At 35.0% G+C, this 19,920-nt stretch overlaps 1 protein-coding gene and 1 long non-coding RNA gene across 4 annotated transcripts; both read left to right on the top strand.

The window, feature by feature from the left end:
• Positions 1-3,795: 3,795 nt before the first annotated feature.
• LOC108995295 lies at positions 3,796-4,425 on the top strand. Its single transcript, XM_018970829.1, has one exon. The coding sequence runs from the start codon at positions 3,796-3,798 to the stop codon at positions 4,423-4,425; it is 630 nt and encodes a 209-aa protein (XP_018826374.1).
• Positions 4,426-10,029: 5,604 nt separating this feature from the next.
• Positions 10,030-18,736, top strand: LOC108995315. Of its 3 annotated transcripts, none has more exons than XR_001996837.2 (3): positions 10,030-10,335; positions 10,447-12,837; positions 18,439-18,736. It is a non-coding gene; the product is annotated as an uncharacterized LOC108995315 (long non-coding RNA). The 3 variants fall into 3 exon arrangements; XR_001996839.2 differs by having other exon boundaries at positions 10,032-10,335; positions 10,447-11,197; positions 11,456-18,730; XR_004801978.1 differs by having other exon boundaries at positions 10,032-10,335; positions 10,447-11,197; positions 12,172-18,730.
• Positions 18,737-19,920: the final 1,184 nt, after the last annotated feature.

Genomic DNA, 19,920 nt, shown 5'->3' on the forward strand with positions numbered 1-19,920 from the left:
TCTCTCTCTCTCTCTCTCTCTCTCTCTCTCTCTCTCTCTCTCTCTCTCTCTCTCTCTCTCTCTCGTTTTCTGTCTTTCCTCTTTCATCTCTTGCATTTCTTGTTTCCTAGACTTAGCATTTGTTCTCTTCTTTTTTTTTTTTACTTTATCATTTGTAGTTGTCATTGAAAGCTATAGTCTCCGATGTTGGAGCCCTCCTCGCCTGCCGGTATACACAAGCAAGTTATAGACATGTTTCTCTGTGACTTTGTTGCTTCTGCTAAAAAATGGAGAGAGAGAGAGAGAGAGGCAGGGGTATTCAAGGTGTGGAGTAATAAAAAGAAAAAAGAAACGGATGTACATTTTAGTTTGTGTAACTTTTGTGTTAGATTATTTTGTATGCCTGTTAGTTTTTATTTATATATGGGTCTCAAACTCATCTCAACTTATCTCAAATCAATTATTGATGAAATCTATTATTTTTTCAGTTTTTTCATAAAAAGTTAAACATATCTCAACATATTTCATACATTCAAACACATACATCAACATACTTCATACAATTCTCAATGGGACCCACAAAATATTACTATTCTCATACTTAGATCATCTGAAATCACCTAAGCACCTAAACGCAGCTTTAGGCCCTGTTTGGATGTTTATCATTTCATCTCATCTTAACATCCAAATACTATTCAAACACAAACACTTTTCAATTTTAAATCTTCTATTTTTTTATTTAATCATTACATAATCATTACAATTTTATTAAATTTTAAAATAAAACACAAAAAACAATTCAAGTTTTTCAAGTTTTAAAACAAAAATAATATTAAAAAAATATATTGAAAAAAAATTTTAACTTTATAATATTTTTTTCAATTTTTTCTCCATCATTTCTCAAAATCTCATAAAATATTTTAATTCAAATTATTTCATTACTATTTACAAACTATTTTACAAGTATTCACAGAGTTTTTAACTCATCTCAACATCCAAATGAAGTCTTAAATCTTGAGAAATTTAATTATTTTACTTATATTTTAATATTTTTTCTGTCCAAAATATTTTTTAATAAATAAGTTTAACATATGAAATATTTAATTTAAAGAGGTGAAATTATCCATTAGGATTTGAAACAAGAATATTATTTTTGATACCAAGTAAAATTAGTAATTGTCTTAAAATTTTAAATTAATATAAAGAAATAAATTTAGTTATTCAATATAATATCGGACAACTAATGAAAGATAGCATTAGCAAGTGACTGCAATGCAGGAAAAAATCCTAAATCATCTGATCTTAATTGGCTCTTATAGATAGTGAGATCTTAAGATGAGATGAGATGAGATGATTTTAAATAAATTAAATAAAATATTATTATACTATTATTTTTTAATATTATTATTATTTTAAAATTTAAAATAATTAAATTATTTCTTATATATTATGCAAAAATTTTAATTATTACGATAATATGTGATTAGATAAGATCGCTTTTTCTATCCAAACAAGCCTAAGCCTGGTTTGGACTGAGAGAAATTTAATCCAAACGGATATTCAAATAGGCTTTGAGATGATTTTACTACTTCTTAAATACGACAAAAACCAATTGAACGGCATGGGCAAGGGGGCTTCTCCACTTCCCAACGCCATGGCACCCATAACGTCGCGCAACTGTTGATAGTTTTTATAATAAAAAAATATATAAAATAAACTAATTTTATAAATATTTCATAATTATTTAAAAATGTTATAAATAAAATATATTTTTATTTGATAAGTTTTTTTTCTTAAAATTTGATTTTATAAAATTATTGTCATCTTATAATATTGTTATGAAATTATATTATAAAAAAATTTGGGTATGTAATTTAAAAAATTATTATTATTTATTTATAAATATATTTATAAATAAAACTAAATAATACAAATGCTATACAATCATTTATGGGACCTACATCTATCTCTTTTCCAACAATTTAAAACTATCTCATCTCGATTCCAATCTAAACACACAAAATTTTAAAAAACCATCTCAACTCATATTAACTTATAAATTTTACTATTATTCACGAACAATTTCAATTTATTTCATCTCATCTTATCTCTTAATCAAACGGGTCTAAATGGACCCTTAAATTCTTTTTTTTTTTATTAAAATTTTGCATCATAATATATAAAACCATCAGTTTGCCAATTTTTTGTAATTTACACCCTGGATAAAAGATCTAACTATTACTATTAAGTATTATGTTTGATTAATATTACGTCGCGTACTATATATTTTCTGTTGTTGATCATAATGATATTAAAAAAAAGAAAAATTCTAAACATAAATCCCACATCCTACAATTCAATATAAAATATGAGGATAAAAAAATAAAATCACATATTTTTAAGTGACTGTGTAAAGTGTGAAATTTCTGTGTAGCACAACTCTAAAAAAAAATATACTTTTTACTATTGACAAGTTAAGGAGACGTTTGTTCTTATAGCATTAATGGGTTATGTAAAATACACGTTTTCTTCTATAAAAGTGTAAATATTTATCCCAAACTAATGCCCCATGGATTATGTATCCTATATGCATTTTCCATTTGTCTATAGTAAATCCGCTACATGTAGTGGTTACAGCTCATCATCTAATTTTTTTTTTTTTAATTTCTCTTTCCATCCTTTTTTTCCTATGTTCTCTCATATTTTTACTTCATAAACTAGTTTCTCATCATGTATCCAATAATCTATTAAGAATATTTTCATAATATAATCTTATTTTTTCATCTTTTGACTTTATTTATAATTTTTGTTTGGCATATGCACTTTTATCTTGTGTATATGGTGAAATTATATCACATTGTATATGGGGAAGATATTGCAAATATAAAAAAGAATGGGATACTGCAAACTCATTAATAGTTAGAGAAAATATTTGAAATGAATAAAAAAATTAAAACAAATATTTAAATGATATGAGAAAAAATATATAAGCTAATGTATGATATATTATAAAAATTAGTGTGTAAAATAAAAAAAAAAAAAAAAATTTTATTGTATTTTGCTTGGAAGTTTGAGAAAGTTGTAATAATTAGATAAGATGATACGAGATGAATTGAGAGACTTCTTACATTCAAACAATGTTTTAATTTTGCTTATGCGAAAAGAGTGAAGATATTTATATTCAAAGCAAAGATTTGTATAGTGAGTTGAGTTAAGATGAGATAAGATAAAAATTGAATAAAATATTATTAGAATATAATTTTTTAATATAATTTTTGTTTTGAAATTTGAAAAAGTTAAATTATTTATTATATTGAATTTAAAATTTTAAAAATTTATAATAATGAGATAAGTTGAGATCAATTTATTATCCAAACAAAATCTAATTCTACTCTGGCCAGATGATATTTATTAAAGTTAATTTATTTATTATATTTTATTAAAAATTTTAAAAATTATAATGATGAGATAAGTTAAGATCAATTTTTTATCTAAGGAGAGGTTTGGATTTAGAGATATGTTGAGATGGTTTGTAAATAGTAGAATAAAAGTTGAATTATTTATTATATTTGATGTGAAAATTTAGAAAAGTTATTTTGAGATTTGAAAAAGATGAATTGTTTATAATATTTTGTGTAGAAATTTAAGAAAATTGTAATGATGAGATGAGATGAGTTGAGATGGGTTTTAAACAAAACATCTCCTAAACAACAGAAATGTAATAACAATTAACAAAGCAATTATAATTTTATAATACTCTCTCTGCACCCAGAGTAGAGTTTTTTCCCTCGTCTTGGTACGAGCTCTAGTGGAAAGATGACTGACTCATTGGGGAAGAAGTATGCTAGTCTATCTCTTACTGAGAAGGAATCCGAAGAAGTGGTGGTGGAAATCAATCAAGTTGAGGAAGTTCTTTATCGAGGAGAGAACTGCTTGATTATGCAGTTGCTAACCAGGAAGCATTATAATCATGAAGTTTTTAAACAAACAATGAGGAAAGTATGGAGAACAGTTAAAGGTGTCAAGATTCGTGATCTGAATTCGGATTTTAATCTTGTAGAGTTTGAGGATGTGAAAGATAAAGTGAAGGTCTTGCGTGAGGGACCTTGGGCGTTTAACAAACAATTAGTGCTTTTGAAAGAATTTGATGGTTTGGTGCAGGCTAATGGTCTAACAATTGTTCATGCCCCTTTCTGGGTGAGGATTTATGATTTGCTATTGATGGCTCAGAACTCTTATGTGGGTAAATTAATTGGCAACTTGATTGGAGATTTTCTGGAGGTTGATCTCGCTAAGGGGGAAGTTGAGTGGGGTGAGTTCATGCGAGTACGGGTTCTATTAGACATTTCCAAACCACTTCAACGTAGGAAGAAACTGAAATTGGGGGATGAAAATTACTGTTGGGTTCGTTTGGTTTATGAAAGGCTCCCTAATTTTTGCTACTAGTGTGGATTATTGGGTCATTCTTTACGTGAATGTTTAGAGTATACTTCAGTCACTACAGGGATTGAACAACTGCCTTATGGAGCTTGGCTTCACGCAGGCTTTTCTTCACCTAAACGAGGGTGGCATGCGGGTTCCGCGACTCGAAGTAAGAGGGGAGCCGAAATGCAGAACCACTGCCGACTATGGTGGTTGAGCCTGCTCAGGGAGTAGTTTTTAAGCCGGTGAACGAGGCTGTAACTGCTGGGTTGGTGGGGAGTCTTCCTTTACGGGGAGCCGCATCCATAACAGAACGTGCGACCGTGGGGGAGAAGGAAATGGGTCCAATATTTGTGGAGAAGCAGTTTCCTTCGGATTCTCTAGTAGTTTCTCATGAGGGTAAAGAGAAGCTGGGACAAGTACGATTGGGATCTGTAGACACATAGGATTCGGAGCGAGTGGGAGTAGCATAATTTCCACTATACACGATGATCATCTGTTTGAGGTTCCGATTGTTAAGATTTCAGTAATGGGCTTGGGCCCTTGCCTTGGATCCACTGAAGTAGTTGGTCTGTGCCCTGGCCCGCATGCGAAGGAACAAGTAAGGACAAGAGCGGAAGCAGTATTAGCCAAAGGGCCAAAAGGGAGGAAGCCTAATTATGATTCTAAGGCACGGGTGGGTTCCACCCAAATACAAACGAAGGAGATCTCCTTCGACGAAGCTGTTGGAGAACTTGCAACAGCTTGTGGACATTCCAATCGGCCATCGCGCTCTTCTCCGACGGAAGAAGCTGTTGGTGCACGTAAATGGAAGTTGATCTCTATAAAAGAGGATGAAGGGCGCCAGATTAAAAAGGTACATGTATCCGATTCTTCCCTTGAGATATCGGCGGCGGCTGTTGCACAGCCCCGCCGGACATCATGAAAATCTTGAGTTGGAATCCTCGTGGGCTTGGAAACCCACGAGGTATTCGTACTCTTCGTGACATGCTTACGAAGGAAGATCTTGATGTGCTTTTCTTACAAGAAACCCGTTTAACCTCTCGGTAGTGGGACTATTGTAAGTTTAAGCTTGGTTTTCAAATTGTTTTGTAGTTGATTGTTTGGGTCGTAGTGGTGGGTTAGCTTTGCTTTGGAAAGAATAATTGTATTTGTTTGTTATTAATTTTTCTATGCACCATATTCATTTTGAAATTCAAAATTCCAATGTGGATGGGAGTCAATATTTTCTTACGGGTGTTTATGGGCATCCGGATTCGAGTAGAAGGGAGGAAGTGTGAAATCTGATAAAATCTTTGGGACACCGGATTGTGAGTCCCTGGTTGGTGTTTGGTGATTTTAATGAGATCCTTAATCATGAAGAGAAAAGTGGGGGGAGATTGAGGAATGAAAGGTTGATGCGTGGTTTCAGATCTGTATTAGAGGAAGGGCATCTTAGAGATTTGGGTTTTGTTGGAGTTCCGTTTACTTGGTGTAATAGACGTGAAGGTGAAGGTGTTATTAGTGAAAGGTTGGATCGTTTTCTTGCAAATTCGGGATGGTGCTATGCTTTTCCAAATTTAATGGTTCAACATGGAGGAGCAGCTTATTCGGATCATATTCCCATTTGGTTAGATACTCGGGGAGGCTTAGCTATTAGGGGTGGAGTTAAACCTTTTCGGTTTGAGGCTATGTGGGTGGGTGAAAAGGAATGTGCTGCCATCATTGAAAGGGAGTGGAGGGGCGAAGAGGGATCTGCTCCTAAGTCTATTCACCAAGTAATGGGTTGTATTTCAAAGTGTGCAACTGAATTGAAAAGATGGAATCAAAGCTCTTTCGGACATGTTCAAAGAGAGCTTGCCAGTGCAAAATTGAGACTTAAGAATATTCAAGAAGCTGATCCAACTTGTCAGTCTATGTCACTTCATAAAGGTGCACGTGATGATGTACAAAAGTGGCTGGAGAGGGACGAGCTCATGTGGAAACAATGCTCCCGAGTCTTGTGGCCTAAAGAAGGGGATAGTAATTCACGATATTTTCATTCTAAAGCTACTACCAGAGGAAGGAAGAACAAAATTTTACAACTGGAAGATGGTAGGGGTGTTTGGAAGAGTGGAGAGCAGATGAATGAACTGATCGTGGAGTATTTTCAGAGTCTCTTCACAGCTACAGATCGGGTTGAAGTAGATGATGTTTTATCAGAGGTGGAGTGTAAAGTTACTGGTTTAATGAATGATGACTTAACTAGACCTGATGAGGCAGCTGAAGTGGAGGCTGCTATTAAGCAAATGCACACTTCAAAGGCTCCGGGCCCAGTTGGAATGTCTCCAATTTTTTTTTAAAAATATTGGGGGGTGATGGGTAAATCAGTAATTGAAACTGTGTTGAATGCTTTGAATTCAGGAAGTTTTCCAATGGAGGTAAATCATACTTTTATTACTTTGATTCCAAAGAAGCCCGACTCAGTTAAAGTCGCTGATTTCCGTCCTATTAGCCTTTGCAATGTTCTTTATAAGATCATGTCTAAAGTTATTGCGAATAGACTAAAACAAATTCTGCCTTTTGTTATTTCGGAGTCCCAATGTGCTCCAAGTAGGCAGATTACGGATAATGTTTTAGTGGCATATGAACTATTGCATTACCTTAGGAATAAGAGAAATGGAAAAAAGGGTTTTATGTCTATAAAACTTGATATGAGCAAGGCGTATGATAGGGAGGAGTGGTGTTATTTAGAAAGAATCATGGGGGCTCTTGGTTTTGCACAAAAGGTGACCGATCTTATCATGAAATGTGTCTCAACTGTTTCTTTTTCAGTTCTTGTGAATGGGAGTCCAAAAGGGCATATTATTCCGAGTAGAGGGCTTAGACAGGGCGATCCCTTGTCTCCCTATCTTTTTCTTCTCTGCACTGAAGGTTTGATTAGTTTGTTAAAGAGGAATGAGGGTCCAGGTATGGTAGAGGGGGTTAGAATTTGTAGAGGGGGGCCAAGAGTCAATCATTTGTTATTTACGGATGATAGTGTGATCTTTTGTAGGGTTGATATTGGTACTAATGAAAAGAAGCAGCTTCTCTTGGATGACTATGAGAAGGTCTCATAGCAGTGTATAAACAAATAGAAGACATCTATGGTCTTTAGTAAAAATGTTGATGAGGTCTTGCAAACAGAAATTATGCAGCTATGGGGTGGAAGTTCTACACAGCAGTATGAAAAATATTTGGGGCTACCACCAATGGTTGGGAGATCAAAACAACGGGCTTTTTCTGGTATTAAACATCGGTTGTGGCAAAAACTTCAAGTTTGGAAAAGGAATATGATTTCTCAAGGAGGTAGAGAAGTTTTGGTAAAAGCTGTAGCTATGTCATTACCAACTTATGCTATGAGTTGCTTTTTACTTCCAAAGTCTTTGTGTCATGAGTTAGAGATGATGATGGCTCGGTTTTGGTGGGGTAATCAAGCTCAAGGAAAGAAAATTCATTGGGCTAGTCGGGATAAACTTTGTGTTTCTAAATTTCGTGGTGGTTTGGGCTTTAAGAAACTTAGTGATTTCATCTTGGCTCTACTTCAAAACAAGGTTGGCGGCTTCTCACATAACAGAATTCTCTCCTCTATCGAGTGTTTAAAGCAAGGTACTTTCTAAATTGTAATTTGTTTGAGGCCAAGATTGATATTAATGCATCTTATGTTTGGAAGGGTATTTTTAGTGCTGTGCCTTTGTTAAAATCTGGTTGTATGTGGAGAGTGGGAAATGGTAGAAGTATTAGAGTTTCTCTCGACTCTTGGATACCTGGTTGTGGACAAGATGAGGTTCAGGGAGCTATGGAGCAGCTGAATAATGATACTTTGATGGTTCATGAATTAATTGAGGAAAGTACAGGTTGGTGGAAGATTGATGTGGTTAGAGCTCTCTTTGATCCAAGGTTGGCAAATTTGATTCTGAAAATTAATATCTGCTTATCTGAAGAAGACTCTTGGTTTTGGGCTTCGGAACGAAGTGGTTCTTACTCAGTCAAGAGTGGCTATAAGGTATTACAGTGGGAAGCTTCTCAGAATCTAGGTGAGGGGTCCAAATGTGAACAGATTTTGAAGTTTTGGAAGTGTTTATGGCAATTGAAGATTCCCCAAAAAATGAAGATTTTTGCATGAAGGGCATGCCACGAATACTTGCCTACTTTTCAGAATTTGCGACGAAGGAAGATAAAGGATGATGATAGATGTGTGTTCTACAATCTGTGTTCTGAAGATACAGCCCATGCATTATTTTTCTGTCCTATAATTCATGATATGTTTCTGCAGTATTTACCTTCTTTGCGAAACTTACAATCTCCTTTATCTTTTTGGGATTTGGTGCTGCATGTTAGAGATAAGGGTGGTGCTGAAATGCTTGCTACATTTTTTGTTATTTGCTGGGCTTTATGGTATCGCAGGAACCGGTTTTTATATGAACAAGTGGTGCATCAATGTACAACTGTGGTAAATAACGCCTTTTCCATGCAATCTGCTTACAAACAGGTGCAAGTATTTGATGGTTTTGGTAAGGAAGTAACAAAGGTGCTCTGTTGGTCTCCTCCCCCACCGGATTTCCTAAAATTAAATGTGGATGGTGCTATCTTCCCTGATCAACATAAGGCAGGTATTGTGATTATACTTCGGGATGATAAAGGCTTTGTGGTTGCTGCTTGTAGTAAGTTAGAAGGTGATATTGTTTCTCCAGAGTTTATTGAGGCAAGTGCAATGTTGAGGGGTTTACAGTTTTGTGCTCAATGGGGTGTTCAAAAATTGGTGTTGGAAACAGATTGTTTACTTCTTGTAAATGCTTTGCACTCCCAAACTGAGTTTTTCACAGATTTTGCATTTCTTCTCCATGATATCGACGAATGTTGAGGGGTTTTCAAAAGGTTCAGATTCTACATGTCAAACGAATTGATAATGTAGCAGCGCACTAATTAGCGAGAAGTGCATGGAATGTTGAGGATATTGTAATGTGGTAGGGATCTTGTCCTTCTTTTGTATCACAAACTGTATGGCTTGATAGAAATAATTTCTTGTAAAGACTTTTTTATTTGGAATGAATGATTCATTGGTTATAAAAAAAAAAAAAAAAAAAAACAATTAACAAAGAAAACATTTTTCACACGGATAATACCTAAAATGCGTGAGAATTACGCTGTTAGCCAGCCTGTTGCTTGGTCAGTCGGTTGTATGCGGTCAATGTAGTATTCACAAGATCGGACGGCAAGAAGAATTCCTAGAATATTGCGTGCAAACAACGCACACCGACGTGTCAAGTTACACGTGGTCGCATATTACCCGTCAATCTTCAAGTTGTTATCCAATTGCAACCACTCATTGCGTCATATAATTGCAACCACTTATTTTTTTAATATTTTTCTTATAATAAATATGTGTTATAAGATAAGAACAACTTAATTAATTTAATAAAATTAAAATTAAAAAATTAAAAAAAATTAATTTTTTTAATATATAAAATATATAATATGAGATGATAAATAATATCACTCAATAAAAAAAACTACTTATTTTAAAAAATAAAATAAAATTTTATACATTATTTTCAAACTACGCATTAAATATAACTTTTTAATTTTTAATTTTCTTTCTTATTAAATATGTAGGAAAGCTTAAAGTAGGAACGTATAGGTGAAGATGATAAATAAGAAAGCCTCGTAAATTAAAAAAAAAAAAACCCACAAAAGGGAAAGCTTCTTGCCATCGTTGACGCTTGTTGCGCCTACCCCTCCTCGATTCCTTCATGTTTTTCTTGCAGATCTCTTCTTCATGGCTTCTCTGCCATGCCTTTCGTTCTCAAATACGGCTAGATCGCTTCGAGAGCTACGCATCGGCAGCTTCAAGAGGTTGAACCGATTGACTCTGCAAAATATTTGGTTTGACTATCCCTAGCTTGGGAATCTTCATTACGAGAGATTTGATTCAAGGTTTGGATGCGGTTTAATTATCTTCTGTCGTTGATTAATAGTTATGTGACTTTGGAATCGATCCCTAATATATAACTTTCTAATCGGCTTTATTTTTCTTGTTTTTTCCAGATCTCTCGAGTAATCGCTTCACTTTTGAATCTTTGATGGATGTGATTCATTTTTTTCTTAGGTTTGTTCCTCGTTAGATCATTGTAAGTTATCCTCGCTGGAATGTTTCCCTCTCTACTCGGTCTTATTTGACTTTGAAAATTGTAAAATTCAAGAGGAGACGGGAAGTACTTTTGTTTTGTCTCAGATCGTTGTAGGGACGTCTATAATTTTGGACAGAGATGGTGTTCAGTTCATGCAGCTTTTGGATCCGAAGGCAATTTACACCTTCGCTATCACGGAGTTAGACGATTTCACAGCAAGGGTTCCTGGTTGCTGGCCCCCCGTAGGTTCATGATACGTGTGAGCACAATAATGAAGATGTTGCTATGAAAATCATTTGTTGCCGCCGTTATATGTAACTCGATGATGTAAATGGATGTATAAGACTTAGTCGGGACGTAAGGGCCGAGTTTGAGTTGGCTTGAGTCCCGATTCATCGTTGTTATCCGACCTTTGCCATGACAGGTGCGCTTGCATGGCGGGTCACAGCAAACATAATAAAAAAGTGCTACGTTTTTTGTTGTGATGGGGGAGATCGCACGGGAGTTTGCCCGGGGTCTCCCCACCGCTTTGTGCCGTTGTCCTGTGCTGCCTTTTCTGCGTTCGTTTTTATTTTAGCTCGCGACGCTCATGATTTCTTGCTTACCAGATGAAAGAGATAGCTGAGCTACGTCAGCAGCATTACTTGCAAGTCCTCATGGCTTTTGAGGTATACTTTATCAAAATTTCCTTTTATTTCCAACGGGATATGGGCTATTCAATTCATTCAAGTTATGTCTTAGAAAAATATAATTACTTGGACAAAGAACATTCGGAAATTTAGCCATGAAAAAGATATTTACCTGGAAAATGGTCCTCCATTAGAAATAATTTTGGTTTGAAGAATTTGAGAAAAGTGCATTTTCTTAGTAATTTGAAAAATAGAATTGATAAAATATTAATTGTGGTTTATTGGAATTGTTGGCAGTGGGCTATTTGGGGAGTTCTTCGAATACTCTGACAGGTGTTTTCATGGTAGGGGGTTTTTGGATTTATTCATATTCAAAAAAACTATGGTTCCCCCCAAATAATAAAGCAAACAGTATTGTAGTTGTATGCTATATAGGGTTTATTATTTAATGTCGAATGCCTTATCTTAATAAAGGAATCTTTGCAATTTAATGTTTTTTTTTTTTATAAGTAAACAATCGTATTAATAAAGGATAGGCAAAGTCAAGTACACAAGAAGGTATACAAAGGTTTAGGCCTATCTAGGTCGTTACGGTGGAAACTGGAAAATCCTGGAAATTTAGACCATTAAAGTCAACAGCTAGAGCCCAAAGAATAAGGTACGGAAAAGTAAAGATCTAAGCGCCGCTAGTTAAATGCATTTCAATGACTACGATTACACTGCACCATCCGTCATATCTGATATCCCAATTTTCTTCATCACACCCTCCATGGCGGCAACACCGTAAGTTCGTGAAATAAATTCAGATACTATGTTGCAATTAGTCAGTCACCCATAGGGCCAGCTTTTGTCAATAGCTTGTTCACCTTTTTTAGTTGCTTTGATTAGGAGCCTGTCTTGTGTTTATGCATGCTTACAGCTTATGTTCTGTACTTTGTTTTGCTAAGCTTGTACATTATTATTGTGTTTTGGAATCGTATATGTATTCTCTCCTCTGTCATCCATTGTACCAGCAATTTAAGAAGACACAGATGTAATTGGGAGAATTTGTGTGGTGGATTTCTGCAACCCTTTGAGATCTTCAATCGTGTATACCTGTATTTAAATCGTTTTGGGGATTAGATTTTCTTTTGCGGAGGTTGAAGACGTGGAAAAGGTGTCCAGCACCATGATTTTATTGGCAACAAACAGTACTTGAAGGTTTGGTTCCTAAGATAGCTTTGACTTCTCTGGTGCTTCTTAGTCGTAGCAGATTCTTCAAAGTAGCTTTGTGCATGATATGCAACATCTGAGGTGATGTTGCTATGACTATCGTTTGTTTCTGCTGTTATATGTAACTCGATGATGTAAATGGACGTATAAGACTTAGTTGGGACGAAAGGCCCGAGTTTGAGTGGGCTTGAGTCCTGATTCATCTTTGACATCCGACCTTCGCCATGACACATGGTGGGTCACAACAACTATAATAAAAAAACTATTTTTGGTTTGATGGGGAGAGCACATGGGAGTTTTCCTGGGGTCTCTCCCCACCGCTGTGTCCTATTGTCCTGTGCCTGCTCTTTCTGTGTTAGTCTCTATTTCAGCTCGCGAAGCCCATGATTTCTTACTTACCAGAAGAAAGGGATAGCTGAGATACATCAACAACCTTACGACACTCGCAACTCCACGTGGCTTTTGAGGTATGTATACTCCATCAAATTTTCCTTTTTATTTACAACAATATCTTGGCTATTCAATTCATTCAACTATAGATTTTAGTATTTATATTTTATCTTACTTATCAAAAAAGAAATAAAGAAAAAGGTTTTAGAAGTTATGTCTTAGAGAAAGATATTTACTTGGACATACAATATTGGGAAATCTAACCGTGGAAAAGCTATTTTACTTGGACAAGGTGCTCCATAAATGGTCTCAAGATACAATTAACAAGTATTAGCATATTAGTCATGTTATGACTTATAAAAAAAAAGCATATTGGTCATGTTATGCCTTAGAAATGATCTTAGGTTGAAGAATTTGAGAACCATACATTTTTTTAGTAATTTTAAAGATAGAAACGATAAAATATTAATTGTGTTTTATTGGAAATCGTTGGAAGTGGGCTAGTGTGGGAGTGCTTAAAATCTTCTGACATTGAAGGTTTTTTGGCATTTTTCATATGTGAAAAGACTGGTTGCCCTCAAATAATACAGCACAAAGTATTGTAGTTGTATGTTATAGGGTTTTTTATTAGATTCTGAATGCCTCTAACTAAGATAAGTGCATTTCAATGGCTGCAATTACACTGCACTATCAGTCATCCGATATCACAATTCAGTTCACTTGGCCCTCAATGGCAGCAACACCTATAAGTTCCTTGAAAGAAATTCATATAGAATGTTGCAATTAGTCACCATGATCAGTCATATGGGGGTACAATTACTTAGCTAAGAAGCAATGCTAAGGTGACCAAATTCGTGGGATCAAATTCGTAGGCCTTAATGCTAGACTCACAGAAGAACAACTTTCATGAAAGAAACTTTATGAGAAGACACTTACAAGATCGTTGAATAAGGCGTGCAAAAGAGCTTAGAAAAGTTGTCTGAGAATATCTTTTGTGTTCTTTCAAAGAAAAGTGTAAAGGAGATGATTTGCGTGGGAAGTGGACTGGAGGTCTTCTTATACAAGTTATAAAAGATGATAAGACTGGAATGAAACTTGAGTGTTGGTCTTTTTCTATCCAATACAATCTAAAATCAGTCCAAGATATTTTCTCTAGGTGGAGTGTAAAAAGGAAGGAGTGAGGTGGCCTTGTAACCCTTCTCTTCAAATCTGATCAGCCATGTGGGTGCAATTACTTAGCTAAAAAACAATGCTAAGTTGGCTAAATTCGGATTAAGATCTATCCATTAGCTTGATAAAAAATTTCAAAATATAACACTCTCCAGTTGAACTTTTGGAAAAGGATTTTATCCACCCTTGTTCTTCACTGTGGGGAGCACTTATGCTATTTGTGAAGAAGAAAGATAGATCTATGAGGACATGCATAGACTATAGAGAGTTGAACAAGTTGATGATTAAGAATAAGTATTCGTTATCCAGGATCGATGATTTGTTGGATCAATTGCAAGGAGCAACAGTGTTTCAAAGATCGACTTGAGATCCGGATATCATTAGCTGAAAGTCAAGGAACAAGATGTGCTGAAAATTGCCTTTAGGACAAGGTACGGCCACTTCGAGTTTTTGGTGATGCCTATTGGGTAAACCAATGCTCCAGCCACATTCATGGACTTGATGAACAGAATATTCAAGCCCCATCTGGATGGTTTTGTTGTTGTTGTATTCACAAATGACATCCTAATTTACTCGAAGAGCGAGGAGGAACACATAAATCATCTAAGTATGGCCACCTTAGCATTAAGCCCACGAATTTGGCCACCTTAGTATTGCTTCTTGACTAAGTAATTGTACCTCCACATGGCTAATCAGATTTGCTCAAGAGGACCTAGAGGGTACTTGAAGTGATGGCTACAAGGTTATTTCACTTTTTTCATTCTACACTCCACCTAGAGGAAATATCTAGAATTGATTTTTGTATATTGTGTTGGGTATAAAAGACCACTCAAGTTTCATTCTAGCCTTACTATATTCTATAATTTGTGTAAGAAGCCCTACAACATACTTTCCATGAAAATCATCTATTCTTTACACTTTTATTTGAAATAACACAAAAGACATTTTCGGACAGTTAACACCTGATTCAAAACTCTTGTAAGTGTCTTCTCACAAACCTTCACGAAAGTTGTTCCTTTGTGAGTCTAGTTTATATGGATACCTTATAAACAACCCCGTAAAGGTCATTTTGGTATATAAAGTGGAGTGTTATATTTTGCAGTTTTTTATCAAGCTAATAGATAGATTTTGGTCCAAAATTTTTATGGAGTACTGTTAACTTGTGTATATAATTATTGGTTGAGGATTTGTTGCATGATTAAAGGTTTTAATGATAGATTTTTTTATATCTAGAAGCTCAGAAACTGGAAGAGGAAAAACATTTTTTGTTTTAAGAAAGTTTGGATCTTTTGTAATTTAAACCTATTCCAATGACTGATATAATTTTATTGGAGGATATTAAGTCTCTTATATACATATTAGAATATTAGTTTGAAGATATTTGATTTTCTATTCAAATAAGGTATCCATGTAAACTAAACTCACAAACGAACAATTTCATGAAGGAAAATTTGTGAGAAAACACTTACAAGAGCTTTGAATTAGGCGTGTAAAAGAATTCAAAAAAGTTGTCCGAATGTCTTTTGTGTTCTTTCAAAGAAAAGTGTATTTGGGTGGGAAGTGGGCTGGAGGGTTTTTTATTCAAGTTATTGAAGATGATAAGGCTGAAATGAAGCTTGAGTGTTGGTCTTTTCTATCCAATACTAAAATCAGATTAAGATATTTTCTCTAGATGGAGTGTAGAATTGAAAGAGTAAGGTGACCTTGTAGCCCTTCATTTCAAGTACCCTTTAGCCAAGAAGCAATGCTAAAGTGGTCAAATTCGGATCAAGATTTATCCATTAGCTTGATAAAAAACTCCAAAATATAACACTCCAGTTGAACTTTTGGAAAAGGATTTTATCCGCCTTCGTTGTGGGGAGCACGTGTGCTATTTGTGAAGAATGGGTCTATGAGGATGTGCATTAGACTATAGAGAGTTGGACAAGGTGACGATTAAGAAGAAGTATCCATTACCCAGGATAAACGATTTGTTGGATCAACTGCAAGGATCAGTAGTGTTTTCAAAGATTGACATGAGATCTGGGTATCACTAGCTGAAAGTCAAGGAACAAGATGTGCCGAAAACTGCCTTTAGGATAAGGTATGACCACTTTGAGTTTTTGGTAATGTATTTTGGGTTAACCAATGCCCCAGCCGCATTCATGGACTTGATGAACAGTATATTTAGGCCCTATCTGGATAGTTTTGTTGTTGTAGTCATAGATGGCATTCTAATTTACTCGAAGAGCAAGGAGAAACACAAAAATCATCTAAGTATGGCCACCTTAGCATTGCTCAATCGCTAAGTAATTGCACCCCTACATGGTTGATTAGATTTGCTCAAGAGGGCCTGGTGGGTACCTGAAGTGAAGGTTACAACGCTACCTCACTCTTTCCATTCTACACTTCACCTAGAGGAAATATTTTGAACTGATTTTTGTATATTGTATTGGGTATAAAAGATCAACACTCAACCTTTATTTCAGTCTTATCTTTCATAACTTGTGTAAGAAGCCCTCTAGCCTACTTTCGCAAATCATCTCTTCTTTACATTTTTTTGTAAAGAACACAAAAGACATTATCGGGCAGTTTTTCTAAACTATTTTACACGTCTGATTCAAAACTCTTGTAAGTGTCTTCTCACAAAGTTTATTTCATGAAAGTTGTTTCTTTGTCAGTCTAGTTTACATGAATATCTTATTTGTTCCATTTGAAGATCGTTTGTTCGGTCAAATGTTGTTTAAACTCCAGAAAGGTCATTCTGGGCGATAAACAGAAGTGTTATATTTTAGAGTTTTTGACCAAATTAATGGATAGATCTTGGTTCGAAATTTTTATGGAGTACTCTTAACATGTGTATATGATTATTGGTTGAGGATTTGTTGCATGATTAAAGGTTTTGATAAAAGATTTTATTAGATCTAGAAACTTAGAAACTGGAAGAGGAAAAATAGTTTTTGTTTTAAGAAAGTTTGGATCTGTTGTCATTTAAACCTATTCCAATGATTTTGATAATTTTATTGGAGGATCCTAAGCTTCTTATATACATGTTAGAATATTAGTTAGAATATATTTGATATTATATTCAAATATATGAATTTTTAAGCAAAGAGATATTCAGATAGGTCAAAGAATTGATGCCTTTAGCTAAATTCATGTTTTGGTTGATTGTTAACAATGTGATCTTGAGTTTAAAGTTTAGTTTTGTTTTAGGACATATTTTTAAATCATGTGATATTTTAGTTTGAAGATCATATTTTTATAAGTCATGGATCAAAAGGTTGAGGCCAACATTTATCAGGAATTTGGTACCGTTTTAGTTACCCTGATTTGGAGCCTGTCATGTATTATATATCCCTAATAGCTAAGGCTCTGTACTTTGTTTTGCTAGGCCCATACATGATTATTTTGTTTGGATCGTACATGATCTATGTCATCCATCGTATCTCAGCAATGAGCAGCACTACACTTTTCGAAAAAAGCTCCCGAATACACTTCTCGAACAGCACATTTCAGTTTTTTATTTATTTTTTCTTTTTTTCTTATATTTTTTTAATCATCATAAATATTTAAAAAAAAAAAAAAATTCACAATATTATTAAAAAACACTTTTTTAATCATTATGGAAAAAAAATCATTTGGGACACTTTTTGAATCCCGAATTCGGGACGTTTAGCATTTCTCCTCAGCAATTTGAGAGGACACGACTATGTAATGGGCGGGACTTGTCTGGTGCATTTCTGCAACCTTTTGAGATCATTAATTTGTATACCCGTATTTAAATCGTTTTGGTCGCATAAAACTTGGAAATGTGTCCAACGGCATGAGGCCATGGCGAAAGACGACTTAAGGTTCGATTCTTAATATAGCTTTTGAGTTGCTACAGATTTCTATACTTTAGTGATGGTTATTTATCTTCAACAGTCGCATTGTAAGCCATTATGATTACAATTTATTATATTCGCGAGCAAGGATAATTTGGTAGAAGATTATTTATTAATAATCTTTGCAATTTAATTTGATGGAAGACTAAGGATTGATTTGGATAGTGAGTTAAGTTGATATTAGAGTTGGATAAAATATTATTAAAATATTATTTTTGTTTTAAGATTTGAAAAAGTTGAATTGTTTATTGTATTTTGTTTAAAAGTTTAGAAATATTGTAATGATTAGATGAGATGAGTTGAAGATAGTTTACTGTCCAAATTAGGCCTAATTTATTCAGAGTTATCATGAATCATCATGACAATAAATAGACATTGAGCAAGTAGGCCCGGTATGTTGAGCTAGTGGTCATGCTTATTTTTGGTGAAAGTAAATAAACTCCACCTTTTAATTTTGGCAATGTCTGAATATGCTATCAATTAATTGCTATGTATTCTCTATTCCCTTTTTTGTCACTAAAATGACAACTAGTCTTACACCTTAACAAATATGAAATTAAGGTTGTTCATTCAAGTCATTTTTGTTTTTGTTTTTGTCTTTGTTTTTTTTCTTTTTGGGGAATATTGATAACTGGATTCTAGATGCAACTTTCGGATTGAATAAAATCTTGTCTGAAAATCGCGTCACCCAACCCTGGAGAAATTGATAGCAAATACAAAAGGATCTTGGACATATAGTTGATCTTGCTAAAAAGTTTTGGCTCGATGTCTCCCACACCTCCATGGTGTACTCCTCGTCTTTGTCTTCAACCATCTCATTCTCTTCATGGTTTGGTGAGGGGGTGGCGGCTTCGAGGCTTCGTTACGGTGGCAATGTCGTCCATGGTCAACTCCACCAAAGATCCCGATTCAAGTGTTATCCTACATGCATTAATAAATACATAAATAATTGAATATATGTATTGTCTCTGTGGCTTTCACAGAGAAAAACAAAGTAAACGAGGTTTTATATCTTGAGGCATCAGATGAGCAACGGTGATGATGGCCCAACTGGGGTTCTAGAAATCTATATAACCTTTTTTCTTGTGGTTAACTATTTAATGTACAATGCAACATCGTACAGAGAGTATACACCTCATAAAATGGTGATTGTGGGCATATTTAATTGTTCTTATTTATTTGATGATAAATGGTTTGCTATTTCATGGGAGAATGTATACATTGTGTAGACCTCAGAAATTCTGTTTGATGACATTATTTTTTATTAATTCGACCGTTTCTTGAAACTTCAAGCAACTTATAACTTTAATTGGCTCTACCTTCTATTTTCACTCACATTATCTCTTTGTTTTTTTATTCTATCTGTGCTAAAAACGTAATGGGGATTCTGGTTTGAGGTTTTTGGCTTGTTTCTTTGTTCCAATGCCGTGCTTGATTTGATGAACATCGTCTCCTTGTCAATCATGCAAGTATCAAGCATGAACAAAAACATGCGTGAGAGCGAAGAATGAAAAAAATGAGGCCTAGATTTTATGGGAGAAAATATGGCACAATGATATACTGCTCGTAGGGCTTGTCGGTGTGGTTGGTCTCAAAGATCGTGGTTGGTCTCAAAGATCATGGAATAGTGAGGGAAGTGGTCGCATTTGTAGCAGAAAGGGGCATATCCAGATCTTGGCGGTAAAGTCCACGCACGCGAGAAGGGGTTAAGGACGGCAGAACAAGTATTGCATATGAATGGAGCATGAGGGTGGGTAGGGATGTCCAAGCAGTAAGAGCCTTGGATTTGGTAGTATGCTCCTTGGTTTGAGGTCCAACTCTTGGGTGCAAACAATTCTTATGGCCATTGGAGTGGGTGATTGTCTGCATCCGATTGCCGGGTGGGCGAATTGATGCCACCAACATCCGACAACACATTTTTTTACAAAAAGATCCAATAAAATTGCATATAATCAATAAATAGGGGTACTACCCACATATGCGGGGGCTGGGTCAACCCTTCCCCACACCTTGCCCCCGCATATGCGAGGGGTAGTGTTTACACCCCCGCGCCCGTGAGGTGAGGGCTGCCCTGTGTTGAGAGGCTGGGGTGGGTGAGATGTTTGCCCTGCCCCCCGCCTAGTC

This window comes from Juglans regia, chromosome 7 (assembly GCF_001411555.2).
Source record: "Juglans regia cultivar Chandler chromosome 7, Walnut 2.0, whole genome shotgun sequence".
NCBI classification, from domain to species: domain Eukaryota; kingdom Viridiplantae; phylum Streptophyta; class Magnoliopsida; order Fagales; family Juglandaceae; genus Juglans; species Juglans regia.

Excerpts from the sequence above, each read along its gene's own strand:
- LOC108995295 (XM_018970829.1), top strand. The coding sequence starts at position 3,796 with ATGACTGACTCATTGGGGAAGAAGTATGCTAGTCTATCTCTTACTGAG.